Genomic DNA, 14528 nt, shown 5'->3' with positions numbered 1-14528 from the left:
AAGCCTCATAAAAAATGATAGTTCTTTAAAATAAAAGAAAATGATAACCATGTTTAAAACTTGGAACTATGCAAAGCGATGAAGAGTGCTGAAAATGGCACTCTTATGCCATTTATGTGAAAATATTAAAAATTATATTCTCTAATTTTACACATTTCTTTAAAACGTTAAAAAAAGTATTTTAGGGTTTTTGGCATATGTATAAGTAAACAGTATGACAATTATAACCAAAGAATAAAAGAGGAGAAAAGAAAGTTCTTCACTTTATACGTGAGGTGGTCTATTATGATAATAGACTGTGATAAGTTAGTTGTACACACTACAGCAACCATTACAAAAATAAAATAAAGAATATTTAACAATCCCACCGTGGAAGTACAATGGAATCCAAGTGCTTCCAAACAGTAATAATGATTAACTGAGGTTAAAAAAACATTTAAAAACCAAAAAACCTTGCCAAGCCACAGAAAAATGACAAAATGCATGAGGCAGGAAATTAGCAGGCACTGAAGCTTATTCTATATAACCCTGTACTGCTCAGGAGTACTAAGCTTCCACTCTGAACAATCAAACATGAACTGTCATAAAATATGAACCTTTCCGAAACGGTTTGAACTTGCGCGGCACCAAAAGACAGTGACAGGTAAGAACAGGTTACCAGATTCCACCGCCCCCATTCCTTCAGTCTTAAGGACAGGTTAACAGACTCTTAATAATGGAATGATCTATTTACTCAAAAAAGGAGTAACTATTAAAATGAGTAATTTTACAAAATAAAATTCAAGTGTACATATATGTTTACTAAAACAAATATAAGATAAATGAATGTAATGCTAATGGATAAGTCAGCGGTTCAACTTTCTGTGTTTTTTAATTATTAAGCTGTCATCACTACAGTGAATTATCCTTAATTAGATAATAAAGATGATTAGGTAATAGGACTATGGGTTTTGATTAGTCTTACAGATTTAGAAATCAGCACAAAAGAAAAACTGTTTTTTTTTGTTTTGGGCTTAGTTAAGCTTGTCTGACTGGCTTTAAAAATCTAATTTCTGTGTGATTAACAACAACAATAAACAGGCACCTAATTATTAATCCTAATATCCATGTGGCTCACCACTACCAACAAAGAAATCTAGTATTTTTTAGTCTTTATTTTAACTCAACCACAATTTTACACTTGTCCAGAACTGAAATAAGCATACATATTTACAACTTCCTAAAAACTGTATTTTACCTTTTCCAATCATATAAACAAATGGTTCTTAAAGAACATTTATACAAGGTCACCGAAAGCCTATTAATTGTACAATGTCACCCCCTAGAGGAAACTTTAACAAATTAAATTGAAACTTTAGTTAAACAAATTTAAAAGAAAGGAATGTTTCCAGGTTTGGTTTTATCTACAACACCAAACCTGATAGAATCAAAACATTTATCATACAGTGTCCATGTTTAGTAGAAATTGAAAATTTTTCTGGTTTCATTAAAGAAAAAACAAAAAGGAGAAAAGAGACACATAGAGTTCGAGCCTGGCCTTCATTTCTACCCTCCACTTACTAGGAATCTCCCCATCACTGCCTTGGCTTTTTGTCCCCCTTTCATTTTCACCAGTTTAACAGCCCCTTTACCCTCGCTCTCTCTGCAACCGGTATTCTAAGTACCACCTGCTGTCGACAATTTCCCATTTAACCATTTCCCATCCTGCATGTGTCATTCAGGTCCTGGTCCTTCACTTACTGAGAGACCAGCCAGGAGGATCGAGAAGGTCAAATCAGACATACTAAAGGAGAGCATCGTTGGAACTGCTAAGAGCTACATAAATGATGTGGGGGGGGGAGGGGTTCTTTATTTAGTAACAACTACGTGGCCATTAATTCCCTCTAGGGACCACTGTTGTCTTTAAAATTCAGGTCCCATTAACAAACATTTCTTAAGTGCCTGTTCTTTATTTGTGTAAATCTCTCCAGTGGTGTGGCATGACCTGGCATAAAAAATGAATAAAGAGCACCCAGTAGGATGCAAGCCTTGAGACATTCATTTTTCAATCGTTATTTCAATAATCATTAATTATAAAGTAAAGCATCTTATAATGAGTTAAATTGCATATCTATGAATCGATATGACTTGTCAAAATGAAGCATAATAGTTTGGTTCTATTTCCACTTTATGAAAGTAACATTAAGAAAACTCATTCTCATAAAGTAGTGGATGAGCACAAAAGTTCTGTCAAAGCAAAAATCACTGAATTCTTGAAATTCCTTCTGGGCTACAGGCTAAAACCCATGTAATCACCAATCATTTAATATCTAGGCTAACAATTCAGTTCGGTCTCCCTCAATATTTGCTTTAAAACTAGAAAAGAATCTGTCACCCCATCAGTTCCGGTGAAGCATATAAAAAAAATTCTACAGAGTCCTCTTTTTTTATTCAGTCAGAGGCTTCTTGTTTATCCTAGGAACTAAGTCAGGATTGGGAAAACTGAAATACCGTGCATTTCAACATCCTCTGGCAAATAAATAAACAAGCAAACAAATAAATAACTCATCACTTGTTTTAAATGTATTTGTGAAAAAAACAAAAACATGTCAAGAGGTGAAGATACAGCTCGTTTACTTTAAGGAGAATGTCTACCTTATTACATAAATGGCAAAAATTGTTGTTAATGCCAAACCAATCAGCCAGAAAAATATGACTTAATTTTCCAACTCGAATAAATAAATACCTTAACGCATGTCCCCACATGCCTCTTGTCATCTGAATTCTAATTCTACAGTTTCAGTGAGCCAGAGCCTTACATGAGCTTGTCACTTGGATGGGAAAAGGCACTGGCCCCTTAAGCATTTCTTTTGCTATTTTTTCTCTTATCTCAAAAATGACATTCTTTAATAATGAAGAGAGAATTAAAAGGTAAGGTCATTTCATACAAACTCCTGGCATTTTGGGAATTCAGCACACTACAATGCTGGTGATTGTTTTTTTCAACCCTGAACATATATGTGTATGAGTGTAAGAGAATCTGAACAGAGAATTTTCCTTTGTGTCCCTCCTTGTCTTTGTCCCCAAAGCTAATCCTCCCCCGCCTGCCCTTCACATGACCCTGGTCCCAAACTGTCTCTCCTCATCCCTCTGGATAAAGTCAAAATGATCAAATAATAGCTGCAAATCTCAAAGAACAATTCCTCTATTTTCTGAGATTCATTCCTGACTAATTATTCCTGAAAGGAGACAAACTCCAGGTGACTCCCCATCCCCCTTATAAAACCACACCTCCTTCTTCCCCCAAGTTAGAATGTTCCTTTGACATCCTTTCTCAGGCCCAGCATTTTGAACAAAGGCTTATTATTCTTTGCTCTAATTTTCTTCCATACAACACAGGGAAAGACAGGAAGCTCTACCTAATACCTTAATTAATGGAGGCTTCACTAATACCAGTAATTTGAATTGTCCTGTTTGTCTGAACCCAGGAGGTTTTCCACCTTCTTCTCCAGGGCAATACACCTGTAAAAATACTCACAATGCATAGGAGTATGCCTTTCTTCTTTAAACTAGGAGAAGGGCAACTGCAAACAGGATGTAGGAAGAGAAGCAGCATACTACTTTGCTACTGTGACCTAAGGAGCCACGTGAGGAAACAAACATAGAAGTTGACAGTTGGGACAATAATTCCTGTGGTGTTATTTGCATATAGAAGTTTGAGGAGCTCTGGTTTAGTATGCTTAGAACACAAGTTACAAAGAAAGAAGTCTCCATTCATATCCACAAATACAGCAGCTCTAGGAATGATCAGACCGCACATATGAATATAAATACATGTAAAGCATTTAAAGAAATAAGAGTGTTTAAAAATATAGTAACAAAAGACTGTCAGAAATGGCTAGGCCAATTTCAAAAGAAAAATAACTGAACATCTAGAAGTAAGTATTAAGGTAGAAACTCGATAAATGGGTTATACAATAGGACACCTACATGGAGATGAACACAGACCTAAACAAATTACACCAAATGTAGCTCAGAGAGACAAAGGAATGGAAACTATGAAAGCATTAAGAGACAAAGAAATAAAGGAGAAAAGTACAACACATGTCTAATCACAATTTCAGTGGAGATTAGAGATGACAGAGGAAGAGCAATATGTCAAAGTCCCAAACAAGGTATTACTTACACAAAAGGAAATCAAGGACTAGAAAATGAGAATACAAATCATGGGAAAGAGCTTGATAAACTGGCTATATTTTAAAGTTAAGAATTTTGCACATAAAAGGACTTCCTAGAGTGAAAAGTTGACCTAGGAACATACAGAAGACATTTGCAATGTACACAACAAAGGAATAGTCTTCAGATTACTAAGAAAAATGGTGAAGTGGAAGAATGGTCAAAAGCAATAAACAGTATTTCAGTAAAGAATCACAAATGGTTAATTAACATATGAAAAGATGCTTGGTCTCATTAAGACTCAATGAATTGCAAATTTTGCTCCAATGAGACACTGTTTCATGCCCACCAGATTGGCAAAAATTAAAGTCCAATAACATCAAACATGGTGGGTACATTAATGTTCATTTTATTACTCCTTAAGACTGTATACACACGTTATATATGTTCTTTAATATGCATATGCTTCATAACAAAATATTTTTTAAGTGCCACCTGGATTTAGCAATAAAAATGTTCATTCATGACCCTGCTGAGAGCTGTTTCACTGAAATAATGGGCATGGAAACCAGACTTCAATGGGCTCAAAAGATTCTGAGATAAGGATATAAAAACAACTACAGACAGCTATTTCAAGTTAATCTCTGAGGTTGGGCAGACAGCACAGCAATTTTAGGGGAATGTCATAGTAAGAGCTTTTATTTATTTTTTTTACTTTTTAAATAAAGGAAACTGGGACAAGTTTAGAAAGCAACGGCAAACGGCGAGGGAGAGGATAATGACACAGGAAATAAAGGGTCCCTGGGTAGTTACAGAAGTATACAACACAGAGCCCATGAATAGAGATTAGTTCTAGGCAGGAACCACAGTTCCTATTACACTGTTATAAGAGACTACCTCTTTGTCCATATCATTTCTTTCTCCTCCTTGCTCTAACCACTGCAGTTACAATACCTTCCTTGATCCTCCTTCAAGCAGCCCCTGCCTCAGGACCTTTGAACTTGTTATTCCCTCTATGGGGAAAAGCTAATACTCTTTCCCAGATGAAGCAAAACCTACTTTTCATTCCCTTCAAGTCTTTGCTCAGATATGAACTCAGTGAAGCAGTTACCAGACCACTCTGAAGGTGAAATTCCCTCCTCACTCCCTACTGGTGCTCCCTAGTTTCTTTCCCTGCTTTATTTTTCTCCATAACGTTCTTATATCCTACATAATATACTCATTTTATTATTTAACCTCCCAACCCCATTGTATATACACCCCATGAATGCAGGAACTGCAGGTAGAAGCTCAATAAGCACACGCTGAATAACTAATGCCCCTTGCTTGAGATACCTGAATAACAAGTACAATGGAAATGACGATGTAAGATTTGAACAAAATGAGGTAAAGCCTAGAGAGTATTCTATTTACTGACTACAGAAGGGGTGACATTTGAGTTAGAACTTTGATCATGAGGAATTTGACAAGTGGAGCAAAAAAGGTAGACATTCCAAAAGGGTGAAGAACATGGAGGTCTGAAAGGGCCTTGCACATGTGACAATTGAAGATGGTACACCTGGAATACTGCAGGGATGACAGTGGATGACATGTTAGCTCATCTTGTAATAGCTAAGGACACATTAAGCTTAACGCTAAAATTCCTTTCAGAAGATTTATAGTTGCTGGGTTACTTATTTGCAATAAAGTTCGAGTACAGATTATAGAATAAAGGTGACATAACACTACTGGAACTACTCTCTTCACTACAAAGGAAAAAAGTTTGAACAAATTTAATCCGTGTTTTCCATCAACTGTAGATTATAACTATCAAAACCAATCAAAGTGAGAATACTGCCACCAAATGTTTCAACCCAGGTATTAAGCCTAAAAATTCTCACTGGTAGGACAGCTGTTTGGATATAGAGGTAGGAATGGTCAAATTCAAACATTTGTTTCGTTGAGAATACTCTACATTTTACCATTTATCAGTTTTTGAATTGGCTTGCATTTGTCATAATTAACCTGCCCACATTACTATGTTCACAAAATCAGTCTGTCGTCCTTTTGTCCACATCACTACTGCCTTTGGGACATTCACCTTCGATGATCCAACTCAATTACTCAACTACCCATGTTATTTTCAGGTTTCCCTGGTGGAGATGAGCAGCTCTTTTGTGTACATAAAGAAAAAAATATAGAAACACCTTAGGTCATTGTGTTTCAGTGTTCATAAGACTATGTAGTCAGTTTATGAATATTTAAGCCCAAGACCAGAGAGGCGGTGGACACCACGGTGCTTTCGGAGTTTTGCTTTTCTGGGATCTGCGATGGAGCAGAGAGCAGTTCGGGACCTCTAAGAAGGGCGGGGCAGAGGTTAGAGCGCAGGTCTAAAGGCAGGGGGCGGGGCCTGTCCCAAGAACCAGCGTGGTGGGTGGGCCCCAGCAGGTAAGGGAGGCCGCGGCAACTCGGAAAGACTCACAGTAATAGGCCACGACAGGGTCCCGCTTGTCATGCTCCTGAGCCGTCCTCAGATGATGCTGTATGCTCTTAAACTGGGGGGGGAGCGGAGGCAGCGGGGCAAGCGCAGCCATCTCCACTTCGACTCACCACTTCCTACTAGAGCGCCACCCGCACTTCCGCTTCCGTGGGGAGATCACGCGCAAGAGCGCGCAGGGCAAATCCCGCCCATTCTCCCGTTGCTCAGCAACAGCAAGTCAACTACGGACTCCTAGCAGGAACAATCTCAGAGTTCTTGGGTCCTGGCGGTTAAAGTCTGAGAGATACTAGCGCTCTCTGCTGGTAGGAAGGAGGGAAGTTTTGTTTTGGTTTGGTTTGGTTTTTGGTTTTTTGGTTGGTCACCAGGACTCCCACCAGTTTTGTGGCTAAAGGAAGGATAGAAAGGGAAAAACAAAAATAACATAATGTTTGTTGATTGGCAAAAAGGATAAAGTCGTGAATTGCCCTCGGCTATATTCAAGAATTGTTGCTTCCAATTCCTCAGATAGATTAACAGCATCTATCAGAAGCTTTTCTAATCTTAGAAACTGTACATTCAGTTCTTGCATAAGAGATGATATGTTTAAATTTTTAAATTACTCCTTTTATATTGACACATAGGATAAAATAACCAGCAAATTTTTTCAACGTGAAAATTGAAATTTCGTTCTGAATTGGACAGTGTATGCTTTAGTGAATAAACAATTTGTAACTCATGTACTTTTGGAAAATGATGAGCAATTTTGCGAAGTGTTTGGACATCCATTATCTTGTCAATGTACAGAGAAGGTGCCCAGGTATACTTCTTGCTCAGTGCTACTGACTCATAACATTTTGGCATCAATTTTTCCTTCTAGCATCAATGACTTCAATTCTTGTTCTTTCTTCTCTATCTCATACTATCATCTTTCACTTATGTCTATGAATAGCCTTCATTATTTCTTTATTTTGTTTTAGTCTACATTTTTGAGAGTTCATCTTAAAATGATTTATATTGAAATCACATCATTTCCAAGAAACAAGATCTCAAGCTCTGAAATTTTCCTCTGTTCACAGTTCTCTAATCAATACTAAACTGTCTCAACCCCCGAAGGAGCTGCTTTATGTCCTTATTTTGTCCCCACTCCTTGCCCTGTTTCTATTTTTGTTTGCAGAGTACACCACCTTACTCTGGGACCTTTTTTTTTTTTCCCACCCAGCAAGAAACTGAGTTCTGTATTCTCGCCAATCTCTGCAACATGTTTACTACCACTTGAGGATGTATTTGCTATGAAGTGAATATTTGTGCTCCCCACCACCAAATTCATATGTAGAAACCTAATGCCCATTGTAATTATATCAGGAGGGGCGACTTTTGGGAGGTGATGCATTTCTGTTGTTTATAAGCGTGGCATTCTGTTATAGCAGCCTGAACGAACAAAGACATTATGATTTCTTCCTCTTACAGCCACTATCCTGACTTGCTGGTCAGAAATTGCTGAGTTGATAGAGAAGTTAATGAAGCAACGCGGAGTTGGATAACCGTAAGTCTTTTCTCTGTTCTTGTATTTCTTATTTATTCTCTTGTATCACTGCCTGATTCTTAACTGTTGTTGTCCATAAAGATCATCTCAGAAGTTTTTTAAAAAGATTCATATCTAGGTCCCACCGCCAGAAATTCAAATTCAGTTATCTGGGTTGGATCCTAAATGTCAGGATTTTGAAAATGTCTTCAAGAAATTTTAATGGCATATCTAGGGTTAAGGAAAAGTGCCCTAGGGAATCACCGGTATGCACCTGATTCTTCAAGCCTTCTCAACTCTTTCCAAGCCAGACCCTCTGCCCTGATTGCCTTGGTCAGAGGCTGTACTCACTGCTATGGAGATTAAGGTCACCAAATAGGAATTATTTCACCTTACGTCTGTGACAAAAAAAGTAATAATAACTAGCCAGCATTTATTGAGCATCTATTATGTAACATGCATTTTCTAGGTGCTTTATATCAACTTGTTTAATCTTTATTACAACCCTATAAGGAAGTTAGTATTATCATTTTCATCATTTTACAGATGAGAGAAATGAGAAATAGAATTTACGTGACTTTTACCAGGTCACAGCCAGTAAGCATGAGTGTTCAACATTAAAATCCAGGTACTTTCATTTCAGAGCCTGTCAACCTAACCACTACTACTTGACTTTAATGGCTCTCTAGACCAGTATATTCTTCTTGTGTTTTGTCTTTGCTCCCTTGCATCATCCTTTGTCTGAAAAAAAAACAAACAAAAGCAAAACCAACTGTTCGTTCTTTCTGGAAGAGCTGCACCTTTTTGTTATTTTCCTAATCTCTCCCTTTAGGAACAGAGGTTGCTCAAGGTCCCTTTCTCAGTTGCGTACATTCTAGGAGTGGAGGGGGAAAATATCCAATTGATTACAATCATTAGAATTGGATATTTCTCCATCTGCTAACACAGCTCTTTTTTCCCTAAGCATAGTACTCCCCTCAGTAGAGGATAATTGGTAGGAGGGGAAAAAGTAACAGAGATGTTGTGAGCATAACAGTACATTGAGATTGTGCTACGAATCAACAACATTAGGCTAGTTTATCTTGTTGATGTTTTATAATGAAGAATTTACTATGATACTTTACTATGATGAAAGACCTAAACTCTCCTCCATCCAGCTCCAATTAACTGTTGAAAAATCTAGCATGACCCTTTAGGATGGAGCTGGAATCTTGGCTAGTGAGGGGAAGGCAGAGGTAGGGGGTGGGGGCAACCAGGGAAAGAAGAAAAGGGAGAGAGACCACCAGACTGACAAATGTTTTGATGGAAAGAGCTAACTGTTTCGCACCACTCCCTGGACTCCAGTGTACGTGTGATCATTTCTCAGTGGAACTGTCTGTTCTTAATGTGGTCACAGCTATTTTGGTGCCAAATGGCAGGGCTCAAACACAGGTAATGCATATCTATTGCTGTATCTTTTGGGTACACTGTGGAGGGTAGAAACTTGGGTTCCAGGATCTTGAGGCTCATGTCTCTTAGTTTAGCAAGCCTGAAAATAGAGATAGTTTTTCCTTAAAAATTTCTGGAGAAGACTGAAAGAGAAGACCTTGCTGACCTGGCCAGGCCTATTGACATATCCATGGCTGGGGCAGGTCTGGAGGTGAAAATTACAGTTTATTTTTTATGAACATCGTGTTTTTCCAGCGCCATTGAGTTATGTTGGTAAATTAAAAAAACACAACTATATGTTTGTAGAACTATTTCTGGTCTTTCTTGTGTTCCTGTAGTCAACATACCTTTCCTATACCAATTCACACTGTTTCAAAGAAAGTAAGTTGGATTTTTCTCCCGTGTTCTCATGTGGAGAAACCCTCACTAATTTAAAAATCTTAGATCTAAAAATTCACAACATCAAACAGAGGCTGAATAATACTGAGGAAAAGACTGGAAACCTCAGTATTTGACTGACTACTTATTTCTCTAAGAAAGTACCAGTACAAGGCTGTCATTCATAAAGTTCTTAAGTGACATCAAGTGAGGATGGTTATTAGTAATGCAGGCAGATAAAAAAAGTGTATTAAATTGATTTAAATTGTCTTTGAAATAATTTCATGGCTATTTAGAAAGTCTAACTTATTGTAAATATAATTTTCCATGTCAGTAATCTTGACTACAGAAGTGATAGTTATACCTATGAGCACAGAGGTTTTATTTTTTCAACAAGAAACAAGAAAATCTCCCACGATATTTTTCATAATATTTTAAAATTTATTTGGAGACTCTATTACCATACCATTTAATATTTAAATTTTTAAGAAAACAGTAGAATATAATATTAAAAATGTAATTGCTCCATTTCTTCAAGTTAGTGATCAAATATAGAATGACTCTTTTAATAACTAACTTACAACGTTTGTGCTTAAATAAGTTATACTTTACCTGAGTGCAAATATACTGATGTCCTCAGAGTTCAAGCTGCGTGGTTCAGTGGAAAGGGAAATGGCTTTAGAATTAGGAGATCTGGTTTCTAGTATGGTTGTATGAATTTGGGCCCATGTATTAACCTCCCTGAGTCTCAATTTTCCACTCTGTATGAAAGGGATAATAAAAGTTTCTCTGGCCACACAATACTATGGTGTATTAAGATACTGTATATGAGAGATCTCTGTGAAAGTATTATTTAAACATGAGTTAACATTAGTTCTATGTTTATTTTCTAATGCATGACAAAATTAAAATTGAATGAAATGTTTGTTCAAGAATCCCTTAGAACTTAGCATTATATTTTATATTAGACATAAATTTTAGACACGCTAAGTTTTAAGAATAAACATTTATATTTGCAATTGAGATACTCACTGAATAAGGTAAAAATAAATTTAAATGATGGCTAAATAACTGTGGCATGACAGTAGGCAATCAACCCTTGGGTCACTGCTTAATTAGAAAGCATAATCTAAATATGATCTCAAAAACTCAACAACACATAATATCATGGTAATTACAGTAAATGTATACACTGCAAGGAGAAAACTGGTATTCTCAAAGTGTTCTGGCACCATGCATTTTATAATGGTAAGTTTTTTCCCCAAGAGATCCAGTATCACACAGGTAGAGAGGTTTGACTTGGAAATGAAAGAGGTGAATTTGAAGCCAAAATAATATCACCTCTAGACTAATTCTTAATAAAACAGATGGGATATAAATTAGTGTAGATGGGCTTTTGAAGAAGGCATTCTTGATGATGCTTTTACCTGCAGTGTGAAGATGGAAAGTAGCACCAGGAACCAGAACAACCACTAGTTGTAAAGCCCAGAACACCTAAAGTATGTTAGACATATCTAATATAGCTAATATCTATATATCAACATATAACCAAAAATACTCTAAAAAAATCACTGATTTTCTAGAGAAGTCAACTTAAAAATTCCAAGTTTTATAAGTCTTAGAAGCAATAAAAATAATATAATGAAGATAGTAATGCTTAGCATATCTCTTAATAAAATGTTTAAAACTTTAAACATCTTAGTAATTGTGAAAATGTAGTCATATTTTACTATCATCACCTACCAATTACTAATAATGATGAAGTACTTTATTTTAGTAGCTACCTAATTTCCATTTTCTAATTACAGGCCTGCAGTGTAATTAGACTGATAACATGAATAGATAATAGAATGTTGGATTTGGAAGAAATTCTCAACCAACTCAAATTAACTTACCGGAAATAAACAGCTAGTTAAAAAGTAGTAATAATGCTAGAAATAATATCTGTTAAGGTATTCTTTATCTTATTATGATATTAACTTACATTTAAAAGAAGATTTTATCTGGTGTGGAGTCAGGTTGATGGGCACACAAGGAAACCTACTTGTGGAGTGATTGGCCTGAACTGGTTGTAGCACAAGCGGTTTATTTCCTCTCGTCTGGATCACCACCGAAGTGCAAAGCCTCATGTCCATAGACCGCAGAGCCTAGTACTGGAAGAAAGAACATTTGGATGGATCCCAAGAAAAGGGTGTGGAATTGACTGATCACAGTTGGAGGCTTCACCTATTATAGTTTTAGGAGAAAAAATCTTTTGAAAACAAACATTAAAGGAGGATATTTTATAGAAATTTTTGCATTGTCACATTAAAAAAATTAAGATTCATGAAGTTTTGAGGCAAGAAAGAACCTTAGAGATCTTCAAGCCCAATGCAAATCCTGCATTATGAGATTCCTCACCCTTTTTACTCTGAAAATGTAAATACAACGGTTAGATAGTGTCATGATGCTGATCAAATGTATAATTTTGGAGATACTTAAAAAGGTTGAAATTCATTGGATATCCCTAATCCTTTTGTAATAAAAATAAGAAAATCTTAGAATACTTAGGGCCTTTTTTGGAAAAGTAAAAAAAAAAAATCCAATATTAAAGTCATACATACTATCTTAACAACCAAATAATGTTTATTTATTTGTCATTACAGTCTGTTTTCTACTTTTTTTTTTATTGAATTGTGAGAGAGTGAGTTACTTTAAAACACCAGGAGCTAAAAACACTTCCTGAAATATTCTAGTTGTAGTTTTAAATTCAGAATATTTTGAAGTATATGGCTGATATTTATACAAGGTCTGGCACAAATTATGCCCCTTTTTTATCACCAAATCTTTTATTACAAAATCATAAGCATGCAATTCTGTAATATAACAAGGTCATGCTGAAGCACACCACATGACATTTTAGGTGAAATGTTCAAATTAAAACTGTGAATTATTACACCCATATTATTACCCTACCAACCACACTCAAGCAGGCGTTACTTCCACTGGACCCTCTATTGTTCTCCCTATGAGGAGGAATTTATTCATCAACATTCACAAAAATATACAGACAGGACTCATACAATTTCTTTTATAGTACTTACACATCCTTCACAGAAGTTTTTGATGTAGTTTAGAGACATGTCCCAGGAGAAGGTATCCTGGCATCCCTGGAGGTTAATTCTTGACCCGCCTTGTCAGCTTGCTTCTGCTGGGATCAAACTCAGGTTGTGACCTGACTTTTACAGCAGGAATCACTTACGCCTGCACATTTCTCTCCCTTCCTCCTTTTCTGTCTCTCTCTCTCTCTTTTTTTTTTTTTTCATAGATCTCTGGGGCCCCAGTCAACGTTCTTATCTCTGTCCCAAAACAGAACAAAAACAAGGAAACAAAAGCCTAGGGCACGTGGTCAATCAACCTCACAGTCAGCAAGACCAGCCCCCAGCCTGGCAGGGGCGTTGGCAAAGGAAGGGGCAGCGGGTCGAGGGTTCTGAGCCTGGGATGGCTCTCAATTATCTGAGAATTGCCTACGTGGAAATCAGCAAACTTTAGCTTAGAGTTTTCTCAAAAATGTCATCACCTATTTCTTTTGCTTCAATTTACATGTGTTTGAATAAAAATGTACATGGGAAATATTCCTGATTCTTTCTTGTTTAATTCCATAGAATGGAACTAATTTCTGAGAAGTTAAAAAAATTGTAACATAGGCTATGATAGTTATTGTGTTATTGAATATTATTGATGTGTTGCTGTATTTGTCTTTCGGCTAAATACTTAGCACAGACATGGAAAAATCTGCAGTTAGAGCTCTGTTCTAAGGAAAAAAGGTAGGGTACTGCTAATCTACCCTAGGATGAAACCAGGATCTAGCACAAATCACGTGAACAATTCTTCCTCTCCTTCTTTTGTCCTTCATTAGATATACATCATTCACTAGACACTGTTATGGGTGCTGATGGTTGGCAGGGATCAAGAAGGACAAGTAGTTGCCTTCAGATGGATACATCTGCTTAATATCTTCCATCCACCCAGAATGTTACACAGCCAATGGAGGATCAAATCTGCGTTCTTCACCTGCCTTTCTCATCTTTGTTATGTTTGTGATCTGTGTGAGTTGTGACCACAGGCAACGTCATTGTGCTCCTCAGAAGAAGTGGCTGCATAACATAAGTCACTGTAACCTACGGGTAAGGGACAGTGGCCTTGTTGAATCAGTGTTGTTCTGGATGGGAAAAAAAAATGAGCAAGGTAATAATCCTTCAGAGCTTTCGGATAAGAGAGTTTGAGTATTTCTCCTCTCCTCAGAAACAGAATTACGGGTTTGCTGTGTGCTGAGTTCTTCGAAGGGGCATCTAAAAGCCCAAACAAACACTGGCATGGGGAGGATTCTGCTTTGACTTCTGCTATTGTACAGCAATAAATATTTTTGTGTGGACAAATAGATACTAGTGTCAAGCATGTAAAAAAATCATCAGTCTTCCTGTGTTCTTTCAGAGACAAAATAAACTTGAATCATAATTGCACATGTAGAAGAGAAAAATGTAGTAGTATTTTCATTGTTGGTATCTGTGATGGACCAAGTAAATCATACCAGTCTTCCCCTTACAG

At 36.7% G+C, this 14528-nt stretch overlaps 2 protein-coding genes across 3 annotated transcripts in view; both read right to left on the bottom strand.

Moving 5' to 3' along the window:
• VTA1 (vesicle trafficking 1) overlaps nt 1–6770 on the bottom strand; it is a 43621-nt gene extending 36851 nt beyond the window's left edge. For both annotated transcript variants that reach the window (XM_045188847.2, XM_024551921.3), the window contains exon 1: nt 6617–6770. In XM_045188847.2, the coding sequence (XP_045044782.2) occupies nt 6617–6728 (112 nt within the window). In that variant the 5' untranslated portion in view covers nt 6729–6770. The remainder of the gene's footprint in view (nt 1–6616) is intronic.
• A 4275-nt stretch (nt 6771–11045) lies between these two features.
• On the bottom strand, nt 11046–13063 carry GJE1 (gap junction protein epsilon 1). Its single transcript, XM_024551678.2, is given in 6 exon segments — nt 11046–11089; nt 11092–11197; nt 11199–11435; nt 11986–12035; nt 12038–12167; nt 13025–13063. Coding segments are annotated over 6 exon segments (606 nt in total).
• Nucleotides 13064–14528: the final 1465 nt, after the last annotated feature.

Source organism: Desmodus rotundus, chromosome 11, assembly GCF_022682495.2.
Source record: "Desmodus rotundus isolate HL8 chromosome 11, HLdesRot8A.1, whole genome shotgun sequence".
In the NCBI taxonomy this organism is placed as follows: domain Eukaryota; kingdom Metazoa; phylum Chordata; class Mammalia; order Chiroptera; family Phyllostomidae; genus Desmodus; species Desmodus rotundus.
This window is presented reverse-complemented; position numbering and strand designations above follow the sequence as displayed.